General features: G+C 43.3%; 1 protein-coding gene across 2 annotated transcripts in view; it reads right to left on the bottom strand.

Moving 5' to 3' along the window:
- Positions 1–2,135: 2,135 nt before the first annotated feature.
- Positions 2,136–14,167, bottom strand: part of MAT2B (methionine adenosyltransferase 2 non-catalytic beta subunit) — a 46,550-nt gene continuing 34,518 nt past the window's right edge. For both annotated transcript variants that reach the window (XM_066591129.1, XM_066591128.1), the window contains exons 3-7: positions 14,021–14,135; positions 11,197–11,349; positions 9,648–9,841; positions 4,981–5,094; positions 2,136–3,557 (exon numbers count right to left, since the gene is read on the bottom strand). In XM_066591129.1, coding sequence (XP_066447226.1) covers positions 3,387–3,557; positions 4,981–5,094; positions 9,648–9,841; positions 11,197–11,349; positions 14,021–14,135 — 747 coding nt within the window. In that variant the 3' untranslated portion in view covers positions 2,136–3,386. The remainder of the gene's footprint in view (positions 3,558–4,980; positions 5,095–9,647; positions 9,842–11,196; positions 11,350–14,020; positions 14,136–14,167) is intronic.

A 14,167-nucleotide genomic window follows, 5' to 3' on the forward strand; every position in this document is an offset into this window, starting at 1 on the left:
ACTTGTGATCACTTATATGCAACTAATATCTGTGACAACATAGCTTGAAACTGCTAGGTCTCTTTTTAGGTCACATTTTATTTAGTGCTTTGAATACTTCAGTGTCAGGGGGGTTAAATATTGCCTATAATTTTATAAATTCATCAGAAAGGAATATGTCATTTGTGGTGTCTGCGTGCACCTTATTATTTGATCTGCAAATGCATTAAGTTCCATCTGCGCTAAGACTTGAATAATGTTCCTTAGGCTTTATTCCCACGAGCGCATTCGGACGCCGTTTTCACGGCTGGCCAATATACGCTGCTTTGGGAGAGGAAAATCTGGTGAACGGGTGCACAAATCAAACGTTTGTTTGCCCGTTCAGATGGCCTAGTGAGCCTGGCAATTAGCACAGAATGAGCAGCCATGCTGCTAAACTCCCTTCCACCTACGGCCGCTGCTATGGGCTCCCAATAGTTCCAGCGCTATATTGGGCTGGCCGGACGTTTTTACGTCTCAGAAATACGCCCATGTGATCTGATGCATTGGAATCCAGATCACAGCGCATATCGGCTAGCCATGAAAACGAATGGCCGATATGCGCTCGTGGGAAAGAGCCCTTAATGACAGGTGAAGAGGATCAATGCATGAGTGGTACCATGTCTGCTAATGCTCTGTGGAGCTTTTCTCTTACACTGGGGCTGCATACCCACGAACGTATATCGGCTCGGTTTTCATGCTGAGCCGATATACGCCGTCCTCATGTGCAGGGGGGGGGGGGGGGGGGGGGAAATGGAAGAGCCAGGAGCAGAAACTGAGCTCCCGCCCCTTCTCTGCCTCCGCCCCTCTGCACTATTTGCAATGAAAGGAGGCGGGACAGGGGTGGGGCTAAGTTCTGAGAATTAGCCCCACCCCCAGTCCACCTCTCCCCATTGCAAATAGTGCAGAGTGGCGGAGAGGAGGCAGAGAGGGGGCAGGAGCTCAGTTCCTGCTCCTGGCTCTTCCATCCCCCCCCCCCCTGCAGATGAGGACGACGTATATCGGCTCGGCCTGAAAACCGAGCCAATATACGTTCTTGTGAATGCAGCCTTAAGTATAGGCAATTACAAGCCTGCTAGAATTGAGCATGCACTTCAGGCAGTGCGCTTGCATGACTACTTACACTCAACTGGTATCAGGAAATGGAGGGAAAGCTGCTTGTTGATTGCTTGATAGGTGGCTATTGGAATGTGCACTCCAATATGGAACACGTGCCAAGTCTGTTAGTGTTCTATCACTGTGCTGTTTATAAGGACAGAATGGTATGCAGCAGCAGTTCTCCTAAATGAAACACAGATAGAGTAGGGAAATGCATCGGGGCAAGTGGATGGTGATGCATTAGCTGAACATTTAAGGCCTCCCTCACAGATGTTTTTTTACAGCGCTAATAGCAATATAACGCACCCATTGTCTTCAATGGGATCACTCAATTGCAGCGCTTTCCAGCGCTGTGATTTTTTGACCGGTGTCTGTTCTTGCCAGTTTAGCGCACCTCCTCAATGATGAGATATGCTAAACTCTGCTGACAGCTGCAGCCGAAAGAAAAATCGCAGCAAAGCGCCTCAATTTAAATTGCAGCGCTTACCGCAACGCATGTTTGAGGGAGGCCTAGTGAACGGTTGGAGGGTTTAGCCACCAAGAAAGGGAGGTTGTTCTTTGCAGGTCGACTACCCTGCTTGTAGGCAGTCAGTGGTAGCTGAGCTCTAGGGACAGGAATATTATGGTGATCCAATTTTCTGCACATTAGTCTACTTTTCTAATGGGCGATTCTGCGAAATACTGAGTAAAATACACCCATGCCCAGAGGTTGAACGATACCAACTTAGTCCATGTATTCTTGCCCAATATGCCGCTTTAATATTTGGCGATATTGAACAAAAACACACGCAGTTTCTCTTTTTCTATCTAAAAAGCCTTCAGGAGAAAAAAAAAAAAAAAGGAGACTATGGCCCCATTCACATGGCAGTGTCTCGCTTCCCACTTTGAATGGACTTTTTTAATGTAACGAATAGCAAGACTGAGTTTAAACAGAAACAAATGTAAACGGACATCTTTGGTTACGCTGTGGTTGTTCGCAGAAAAATATTTCAGTTCTTTAATAAAAACACGCAGCGACATTTTAGAAATATACAACATTTTAATTTGTACTCAACCTGCAAGTTTAAACATGGCTTCAATAAATCTTAGGAAGAAGAACGTTAGCCTAAACATGAAAAGAACGACAGGACTGCTAATAAGGTCAACAGGCACTGGTCAACATATGTCAGAGATGACACATACAATGTATGCCATCAGAACAGATGCTTGGGGTAAAATGTCTAGAAAGCATTCTTAAATGTGATGTCTTTGGACAATAATGGAAGGGAAAAAAAAAAAAGTGAATAAAGGTAATTTTGACCCATATTGAAAGAATAAAATCTGTCCTGTACAAGTACAGAAATAGGTTTATAAACACTATATTGTGACACTGCAGATTAAACATTTATAGTTTCAGCAAGTATATATCAAAAGTTACACAATTTTCCAATACATCGTAAAAAAAAATATATCTATCAATAAGTTTTTCAAGATTTCTCCCTGGAGTCATTCAAATGGAGTACAAATCTGCTCATGTGATGGACACAAGTGGAGTTGCTGTACGGCTATAGAGCTGTGCATTCACCACATCACACGATCAGGACAGATTTATATCCGCTGGCAGCAAGCGATGAACTATCCATCTGCAAGACCACAAGGGTTGATACAGAAATTATACTGGATATTTGTATAACTTTTCATTATACAAAGAACATCCTTTTTTGCTGAAACCAGAATATCCCTTTAACATACATTCTGGCATAATAGTGACAATGTAGATCTTCTCAAGAACTATTCTGAGGTTTTCTTGTAGCACTCAGGTAGAATTAACGGAGTACAATCATGAATGAGCAGAGCATGGGGCATGACGATATGTTGGGTAACCCTACTCACCAATGGTATAGTGCTTTGGTATTAGCATAGCATCGATTCTGCACTAAACAGACATATTACCCAGAAATACTCATAAGTCACTGACTAAATGATTCTAAGGCTGTATCTGCCATGCAGAGGGCTTGGAGTGTCACACACAGACTTACAGCACGTAGACAGGAGCATCTGGATGAGGCCAAGTACCATAAATCACAGAAACTGATCTAATGAACCGCTGCCCCAATAATCCGTAAGCTGCTATATGAAATAATCAACTTTATGAACCAATAACCTAAAAGGTGGAACTGACAATTGTTTCAATGTATATATACATTAACACCACCAATACAAAACTAACTTTTTTTTCAAGAAAAAGAAAAATAAAGTAGAAATATCAATTTCCCCTACAGCAAAAAGGACTAATGGAAGACTGTTTGTAGCCATTTCTTTTCCACTAAAAATGGCCAAAGGGATTCCCTAATGCCAGCTCTGAAGGGCGTCCGCTGTCCGATGCCAAGTGACTCCAGTTTGGAGCAGTCCAGCTGTGGGTTCCATGGTCGAGGGGTCAGCCCAGCGGGTTCATCTGCGACCTAAACAAATACAAGCATGATATTTCCATTAACACTTCTGGGACCTTCATCATTGAAGAGGCTCATGACATGAGATACATAAAGTACAAGTATGAATAAGCCATGTGAAGAAGTGACAGGCCAGAGAGAATACAGCAATCAAGTAACACAAGGATCCTTTACACAACATATGGGTAATTTGTTATCTTCAACGCCTTTAGATCAAATGGGAGATTGGACAGCAGATCCAGGAAAATATGCCCTATAGAAATATTTTGGCACGTTTCCCTCCCCCCCCCACCCCTTTTCATTAACCAGACCCGCATTCTCTTTTCAATTTAAAGATGTATGCTGTAAAGGGGGGGGGGGGCAGAAAAATAGCAAATTTTCAATTTTAAAAATTTCAGGTGACCCAAAGACTTGTCATGAGGTCTAAATTGATGTAACCCCTTCCCAATACATGAGGTTCATGTATGGCACCAATTACCAGGCAGCTCAGAAGGTGAACCCCCAAGTAAGCTGAGCAGGATTGCTGCTGTAATTTATAGCCTGGCTCTAATCCCAGTGATTCAACCTTTTATACGCCACTGTCAATGCAGACAGCAGCATCTAGAGGGTTTGGAGGGGGCTGCATCTTCAACTCACCTTCTGGAACGAACAAAATGTGGAAAAGGTTTACAAAAAAAATAAATAAATAAATAAAATAATGTTCTCACATGTAAAGCCCTCCCCAAAATTAAAAACAAAAAAATTTCAAGGTGCCATTCAGTTGCCATGGCAGCATCGGGCGTACTGAAGACACCCAGTGCTGGCATGGCCAATTCCCTATCAGGTCATGTTTGTGATGTGGCTTGATAAAAAGGCCCGTCAGATCGTGTTATAATAAATAAAATATTATATATATCATAATTATACACCCCCACTATATTTTAGTTCTCGTAAGGTATCTGAAGGCCATTTAGCGCACTATCAGTGAAGAATAACCACTGCAGCTATATTGAATCAAAATTATTACTTTCCCACTTAGCTTCACAGCATTCAGTCCTGACCTTACTGGCTTCTTTCTAAGGAGTTTAAGTTCTTTTCTTATATATCATCAACAGTTAACCCTCTCCAACAATACATGTGACCCTGCAGGCAGCCCAGGAATCTTGAAATGAATCCATTTATTTTTCTGACACTCAAATGCTACATCAACTCCCTGCAACAAGATATAGAATTCTAATAATTCATGCCATTGTGGGCTCGGCCACAAATCCAAGATCTAGCCCCAAAACTCCATGGTAAATCCTCAGGATAATAAGCATGCTAGAGATTAGGAAGTCGGTCAGGATTTCTCTTCCCTGTTTGTGAACGAGGTTTTGTTCAGTGTGGAAGCTGCCCAAAGATGAACTGAAGATTACTGTGCAGTCATACAGGCATACAACTATCTTACATTACTTACTGGTCTCAAGTGGCTGCAGGGAAGGTTGAAAGCATCGGCCATGGCACAAGCAATTTCATATTTTGTCATCTGTTCATTTCCAGACCAATGAAAAATGCCCTTCAGTGAGGGATCCTGGGAAATCACAAAACGAATGGTTAATCCTGCTTCCAAACTATGGAACAATTATCCCCTTCCATACAGGCGCAGACACCCACAGCTAATTTGTAAGATGCGGTTTCCTTCTTTAGTATCTAATATTTGAGTATTGTGCCCTGTAAAGCTCTAGTGAAGGAGACAATTCACTGATCTGATGTCCTTCAGCCTTGGTGACCAACTCATACAGCTTTATGTATCCGACGCCTTTAGAAAACAATGGCTGGCCCACTGTACAGAACAGGCATTTTTAGATTTTGCGTCAGCCCTACTTTTTTATAGATTACAAGCGGGGCCCTCACCCCTTTGTACATGCACTCTCCCATTTGTATAGTCCTGGGGAATAGGGCAGGTAATCAATATCGGGTTGGTAAGGGTCCCACTGACCAGCTGTTTGAAGAGGCAATGTGATAAATGAACATGAGGACACTGGCCTGAGAAGAGGCCAAGGAGCTCTCTGGAACTCCACAGTCTTTTCAAACAGCTGATTGGTGGGAGATCTGAATGGTGAACAACGACCGATCTGATATTGATGATATGTCTTAAGGATAAGCAACCAATATTGGAGTCCCAGAAAACCCCTTTAAAGGTACATGTCCAGCCAAGTTATCCTAAACTTGTCAAAATTAAGCTCTGCTACATTTGTATGCCAGTATAATATAGAAACACCAATATAAGTAACAATAATCAGATCAGCAACCTTCCTACAGCACAGGTTCAGGAAAACTGACTCTATTCTACCCCATGTGCAGCCAACTACACAGCCCTAGTTCCTACCACAGAGCAACCACCCTGAAAAGGGTGATCCTGTCTAGATCCTGCCTCTCAAATAAAACAAATGCACCGTGTCCTGATGTGTTTGATCCATTCATATTAAAGGACTCATCAGGATACAGGTGTCATATAGTTAAAGTGACCAGCATCGGCTGATGTACTCTCCTCAACACACCTGTAAAATACTCGGCAAAGAGCACAAACTGAAATCAGCCATTTCTGAAATGTCAGTCAGTGGTTTATAGAAGAGAAATCCTGACATACTGGGCAGCACAGCCAGTTCTCAAAGTGCTGGGCGACAAGAGCGGCAGGACGTATGTAACGGCATCATAGGGAATAGTAGGATCTGATGTCAGTAATCCTGAATCTGTGCACGGAGGACAGCTTCTATTGCAGCCTTCAGAAGGTCCCAGGCTGCCATGGCAACCGAATGGCACTGAGTGATCTCATTGCTGGGGGCCTTTTGAGACTCCACAAACTGATCAGGGGATATAAAGGGATTCGGTCATTAAAAAAAAAATACTTACCTATTCCTCCCCTGGCAGTCTTTTTACTGCATCTTTTCCTGGCTTTTCCAGTCTCCCCAGGTCCCCTCATATCCAGCCAGATGGATCCTCTTCTTCCTGTGAAGTTACGCACATTCGTGGCAGTCTCCTTCTGCAGGTCAATGTACGCTATGTCACTACATGCGCACTGTCACCGCGAGTGTTCATATACTATTGTTGCGAGACAGCGAGCATGCACAGTTGTGGCAACAGCCCAGCATAGGATTCGGCATTCCCTTCTAGGCAGTGAACGCTAAGTCACCAGTGACCAGCAGGACGTAGAATGCCGGCAATGTACGCTACATAACAGGAAGAAGAGGATCCGGCCGGCTGGAGGAGCCAGGACAAGATCAGGGTGGAGAAAATGCAGTAAGAAGACTGCCTGTATTAATTTTTTTTTTCTAATGACAGAACCCCTGTAAGTGCTGCTGTCAGAACTGACAGTGTATTTACATAGTTATCAGCCTGATCAGTGTTCACACCGATCGCAGCTGTCAGCTGTGAGAAACAGTCAGTACCGGCATTGTATGAGCGGGATCGGCTCCTGATCCCCTCCATACAAACCTTGAACGCATAGGATGTAACTGTGTCTTGTGTCGTTAAGGTGTTAAAAAAATAATTTAAAAAAATGTATTTAGATATGCATTAACTCATTCCCTTGCTGCTCTTCAGGATCTGTATGACAGTAGTTGAAAATCACAATCCTACACTAGAAGACATTTGCTCAAAATGCAAAGGTTATGATTTGTGTATATAGGATGTGTGTCACAGTATACAGAAGTGTGAGACCCCAGTCACTCCACACTGAGTATCGGGCCATAGAATATGAAGTTGGTAATATAACTGAGAATATGTCGTAACTGTGTTGGCCAATCTGAATATGATGATGGGAAAGAAATTGATTTAAAGCTACAGTTGTATCTGTCAATATTTTCAACTGATTCCTTGCAATTAAGAATGATCACGGCCAGAATAGAGTCACAAGCAGCATACACTGCATCGCAAAACCCTTCAGACCCCGTCACCCTTTTTTCCACATTTTGTTATATTGTGACCTTGTGCAAGTTTTATTAAATTTCACATTTTCCCCCATCATTCTGTGCTTAAAGGGGTTGTCCAGCGGCAGCAAGTGGTGTTAAGCAGTTCTGTATGGCCATATTAATGCACTTTGTAATGTACATCGTGCATTAAATATTGGCCATACAGAAGTTATACACTTACCCCCTCCGGTGTTGGCGTCCCCGTCTCCAGGGCGCCGACCGAAGTTGTCTTCTGCCTGGATTAGACACGCTTGCGCTGAAGGGGCCGCTCCGGCGTGCTCGCGCCGCAAAGACCTCTGCAGCGCGAGCACGCCGGAGCCGGACAGAAAAGGCCAGACAGCGCAAGCGCGTCTAATCCCGGCAGAAGGCAGCGTTAGTCGGCGCCATGGAGACGGGGACGCCAACACCGGAGGGGGTAAGTGTATAACTTCTGTATGGCTCATATTTAATGCACGATGTATATTACAAAGTGCATTAATATGGCCATACAGAAGTGTATAACACCACTTGATTTCACGGGACAACCCCTTTAATTCCCCATCATGAGAAAGTGAAAACATGATGTTAGAAACCTTTGTAAATCACTGAAAAATTAAAATCTAACATTTTGCATTGACATAAGTATTCAGACCCTTCTATATGATACTTGAAATTTAGTTTTATCTTGATCATCTTTCAGGTGTTCCTGCACACTAATTGGAATCCATCTGTGGTAAATGCAGTTGATTGAACCCAATTCTAAAAGACACATCCCTGCCTATATAAGGTCTCACAGCTCACAATGCACATCAGAGCCAAAAACCAAGCCATGAGGAGGAAGGAACTGCCTGTCGAGACCGGATTGTGTGGAGGCACAGATCTGGAAAAGGCTACAAAAAAAAAATTCCTACTGTACTGACATTTCCGAAGAGCGCCGTGGCCTCCATAATTTTTTAAATGGAAGAAAATAAAATTAAAATGGTCTGAAGACTTTCCAAATACATTGTATACCTGAACGTGGCTGGTAAGTGTGCTGAACCTGACTGTCAACTGGAGCGCCAATGAAATAAGAGAATATGAGTGTCTATTTTGAGACTTGATACAAGATAACAGTCCATGCTGTGTGATACAAAGGAGACTGCAAAATATCACTGAATTGTATCTCTTCCATCTACAGGCCAACACAATATGAGACATTTTTCCGTTTTGCGAGCCCTATCTGGGGCCAGTGATGATGTGCAGGGAAGCTGTCATGCTGATACTGCCACTTAGAGCCAACAGAAGAACATCACCAGCAAGAGAATTTAATTTACAGATATAGAATTGTTCCAGGGTCTCATCAGGGATAAAATATAAACCACATTGTAAGCTGCCAGTCCAAGTGCTGCAGGCATATTTCCAGAATAGGGTGGAGTGCAGTTTCTTATCTACACTTTATGGGAAAAGGGTTTTTTTTTTTTAAAGTTACCTTTTAACTAAACAAATGCTAATGAATGTTCAGGAGGGCTTCTCCACCCCCACCCCACCCCCGTTTAGCTCTTTTAAAGCAACTCCCCTGACATACTATGCTGAATCCGAATGGTCAGAGCCCCCACTGCAGTGCCAGCCTTTAGATGGGTGCGAGGTCCTGACCAGGAAAGGGAGTAGCAGCATGGCGCTCCTACTGTTTTCAGTGGGAGTGAAGTTGGCGCTACAACTTCACTGATGATTATATGCAGCCCGCTGCACTGGATGCAGGCCAGAAAAACCCTTTAACTGAATGACTACAAGGGAATACATCAACAGGTTACACACCAAAAATTGAATCTAGGGGTTGATGATGTTTCTCCAGTCAATTTGTCGTTTAGGAGTCTTATAGGCCAGGTAATGCTACAGTAATATGGCAAGGCATGCTTAAAGCTTCAGACATTGACTTAAGAGTTATTACTCCATAGGTGGCACTAGACCGACAGCTTTCTTCCTCCTGGAAGAGAGCTTATTTGCATACATTTTTTCCCCAAGGTGCATTGCATGGCCTATAGGACTCACTTCACCAACTTGGTGTAAAAGGTTTCTCTAATAGGGAGTTTTCCTTTCCCTACAGAGTGGTATATAGGTATATGCAGACGAGAGAGGAGTTCTTTTTACACAAGGTGCATCTATACTGCATTCTGTATAACTAGAATAGTGGGTGGATGAGCTACTGAACTCTCACCTGAAGCTTTTTCTCTGTCAGCTGTAGACATACGCTTGCCACATCCTTGACGTACGTGGGAAACCTCTGCTGCCAGTGGTCCATGTTGGCCGATTTGTTACTGAACTGTACCTTGTCGAACATAATTGTGACTGCGCTCTCCTCTATCTTCTCCACCTCTCCGTACAACACTGGTACTCTGAGCACGGCGGCACCTAGCCATCGAGACAATAGAAAGCGGGTTGGAGTATCTATTAACCCCTTAAGGCCATGGCCTATTTTGGGCTTAAAGAAACGACACTTTTTGGGGGAATTTTCATTTCCACTTTTCAAAAGCTATGACTTTATTTTTCCGTCAACATGGTTACCTGAGGGTTTGTTTTTGCATGACGAGCAGTAGTTTTTATAGGTTCTGTTTTGGGGTACATACAGCTTTTTTGATCAGTTTTAGGCTGGGTTCACACAGGGCAGATTTGCCGCAGTTTTGCCACGGATTGCCGTTGCATATCCGCACTGCGGCAAAACCGCTGCGTTTGCAGTGCAATGCAGCACAAATGAGATTTGCCAAAGAGCTGTTCTCACAGGACGATTTTTTTCCGCACAGCCGCAGTGCGGAAATGCAACTGCGTTGCGGTTTTAAAAGATGCAGCATGTTCAGTCTTTGGTCTTTTCCGCAGCGCTTTTTTGTCCATAGACCTCTATGGACGCAGCCAAAACCGCACCAAATACGTGACAAATAGTAAAAAAGCGCTGCGGAAAAAATCCGCAAGCCCAAATTAACCTTTGAAGCGGTTTTGCCGCAGAAGCAGTTCTTCTGCGTCAAAACCGCAACAGAAAAACCGCGGCAAATCAGCCCTGTGTGAACCCAGCCTTATTGCGCTTTTTTGGGAAACAAAACAAGCATTTTGGCTGAGTTTAAGCTTTTTTTTCTCTTTTTATAAACATTTTTCTTCCATGCAGGATAAACAGTGTTTAATTTACTGTATAGAGATGTGGTAATACTGAGCAAGAATTTAAAAAAAAAAAAAAAAAAAAAAAGCGGCAAAAGGCTTTTTTTTAATGCACACACACATTTATGTCCCTGTAGGGGACTTGAACCTGCAATTGTATGATATCAATAATTCAATGCAGTACAGACTTGCTGCAGTGTATTATAATAGAAAATGATCATATATCATTGCAGACCCAGATGCGCAAACAATGCAACCCATCGAGCCTCCATGAAGAAAACAAGGCATGCCGATAACGTCACATAGGGAGCACACTCCCTCTATAAACCCTTTACATGCCACTATCACTGGTTGCAGCATATAAGAGGTTAACAGTGGGGATCAGCGTTTTCATCGATCCCCGCTTATGCACTGGGAGACCGGATGTCAGTCACTCCCGCAGAAGATGTTGAGGGATTCAGATTCTGAGCTCATGCCATGACAGTTGTAAGTTTATATCCCGTTTCCTTTAGTACCAGGCAGCCAGGACACAAGCTTACGCCCTGTGGTGTTAAGGGAGGGGGGGGGGGGGGGGGTAATAAAGGCTATTGCATATTGACTGAGCAAACTCTTGTTCTTACCATCATTGTTCTGTAGCACGACTCGTTCCCCTTCTAGCTTGGTTTTACCATAGAGGTTCAAGGGATTGGGCACAGAGTCTTCTCTGTAAGGAGGGTTCGCCCCATCAAAAACATAATCTGAGCTGATGTAGATCAGGAATGCTCCAGTTGCGGCTTTAGAAGAGAGAAAAAAAAAGGAGAGAATACTACATGAAAGAGCAGAATCTGAGCATGCCTGTTAGTCTCAGCTGAATGGGCAGTTTATTTCTATTAACATCTGAATCTATCCGATCCAAAAACTGAAGGAGCAGCAGTTACCCAACCCAACTGTAGAAGAGTCTAGGTTTGACATTCGGTAGAACACAATGCACCACCTATGGTTTTCCAAGGTACTGTACCTGTTGCCAAAGTTACTCAAGTTAACTTAGTGAGTTGTCAGGGTCCGTTAGAACATTGACAGGGTATTCTGCTTACTGCTCCGCAAATGGTAGCCTATGTTCTGCTGAAAGATTCACATGGTAATAAGAGGTAATTGTAACGCTCCTGCTTGTAAGGATGTATGTCAATTTTTTTTAGCTGTACAGTTTGCTGCAGATTGGTGCCAAATCCATACTAAACTCTACTAATTTACTAGGCTGGGTTACTAGGTGGTTTATACGCCGTAGTGGAAAAACTCCATCCACATATGTGTGTTTCAGTTCCTCTATCAATCACAGTTTAGTTAAATGCTCTTTGGCAAATTCTATAATAAAAATTGTGAGCCTTCAAGTCTATGATCTGGTGTGGGTCCCACATACCCCCTCATGGCTAATATATACTCTAGTCAGAGAGGGGAGGGGGAGAGTACGGTCATGTACAACCAAAGCAAAGATGTGGAGTAAATGCAATAAGTAACTTTGGCTATAGTTACTATTAAGGGAGTACTCAGACATCCGAAAACTTTGCAGCAGTGACCTGTGTGTGCCACGTGTGCAGCTCGGAGATCTAAAGAAAGTGTCCTACTGAAAAGGTTTGGGTAGTTAGGACTTCTAAAAGTCACCTTAAGTTCTCCTGCAGAGGAGCGCTGTTAGAAGCGCACAGAACATGCTTCTAACAGGAACCAATAGGTTCCTATAGAAGCGTTCAGATGAGAGAATGTTAGGTGCACCGATTCAAGATGGGAAACGCGAGCGCAAACTCACATGTCGGTTTCGAGGTGTGCACAGAGATGGGACATGTTCTATATTTGCTGAGGGCTTTCCATAGGCTTTTATGGGAGCCTTAAAGGGGTTGTCTCACGCCGAAACGTTTTTTTTATTCAATAGGCCCCCCGTTCGGCGCGAGACAAACCCAAGGGATGGGTTAAGAAAAAAAAAAAAAAAAGTTTATTACTTACCCGAATCCCCGCGCTGCGGCGACCTCTTTCTTCCTTTACCAAGATGGCCGCCGGGATCTTCACCCACGATGCACCGCGGGTCTTCTCCCATGGTGCACCGTGGGCTCTGTGCGGTCCATTGCCGATTCCAGCCTCCTGACTGGCTGGAATCGGCACACGTGACGGGGCGGAGCTACGAGGACCAGCTCTCCGGCACGAGCGGCCCCATTCACCAGGGAGAAGACCGGACTGCGCAAGCGCGTCTAAAAACGCCAGAAGACAGCGAATTTAGACGGATTCATGGCGACGGGGACGCCAGCAACGGAGCAGGTAAGTGAATAACTTCTGTATGGCTCATATTTAATGCACGATGTACATTACAAAGTGCATTAATTATGCCATACAGAAGTGTATAACCCCACTTGATTTCACGAGACAACCCCTTTAAAAGCACGCACCTCAGATGGTGTGAACAAGCTACTTCAAGTAGCCAGTTCACGCGATCTTTACAGCACTATAGCAGCGATCTTTTCTCGCAGCTATACAGCGGTCGTCTGAATGAGGCCTAGAAGGAAAGACAAGCCAGCAGGCTTATTTGTATGAGGACACCATGTTAGGGACAAGACGGTGAGTTTAATCTTTAAAACGTAAATCTATTAGGTGTCCCAATTTAAAACTGTTACGGGTCCTGGTGTTTTTTTTTTTTTGTTTTTTTTTAATGCAGCTATTTCCCCAGTATATATAGAAGTGAGCTAGTGCTACCTTGGTTCATTATTTCTATCTGAAACTCCTGGCCTCCTTCTCCTCAGATGGTCATGTGATCGCAGTTCTGACCAGCTCAAATTTACTTGGGGTTATGGATTTGTTTTCTAGTCAATTTCATATCCTGTGTGATGTTATTGCATGGCTCTACCACAGCAACTGTGTTGAAGGGGAGACATGCACTCTTGTTACAGTTACTGGTGATCATACAGCTCCTGACACACAGCTATAATAGAGGAGATCACAGCTCATCTTCCTGACTGTAGCTTATTTAGGTGATTATAAGAAGGTAATCATAATTAAACTATCCTCTTGCAGCTAGAATGGTATAACCCTAGCTAATGCTGGGCTCATTGAATCATGGCATAAATGTGAAACTCAAAGTAAAAAAAAAACAAAAAAAAAAAACAACTACATAAAAAAAACAAAAAAAAAAACTTATTCTCACAATGACAACTAACAAGCATCAGACAGGGGGCTGCACTGCATGGAAGTGTCTGGAATACACAGAGGAGACTTCCAGAGTGTGACAAGGGTAGGCATGGGTTTTCACTGGAGTTGCCCTTTAAAACTGAACTGCACCAAGGCATGCTTTGCTTTGTATGAGAAGGGCGTTACAGTTTCATTATATACCAATTGCAGGTAGAAAATAAAATTAAACTTTATAACATGGGTAATAGACACTGGCGAAGTAAATATTTACAAGTTAAAAGTAGATCAATATATTACCTGCTACTTTAGCTAAATTTTCAGATGCCCCCACATTTAGCATGGCAGCAGAATCCGGCTGATTCTCAACAATATCAGGTCTCCTTTCGGCAGCGCAATGAATGATCACGTGTGGCTGAAAAAAAAAAAAAAAAACATACAATTTAG

Source organism: Eleutherodactylus coqui, chromosome 2 (assembly GCF_035609145.1).
Source record: "Eleutherodactylus coqui strain aEleCoq1 chromosome 2, aEleCoq1.hap1, whole genome shotgun sequence".
NCBI lineage: Eukaryota > Metazoa > Chordata > Amphibia > Anura > Eleutherodactylidae > Eleutherodactylus > Eleutherodactylus coqui.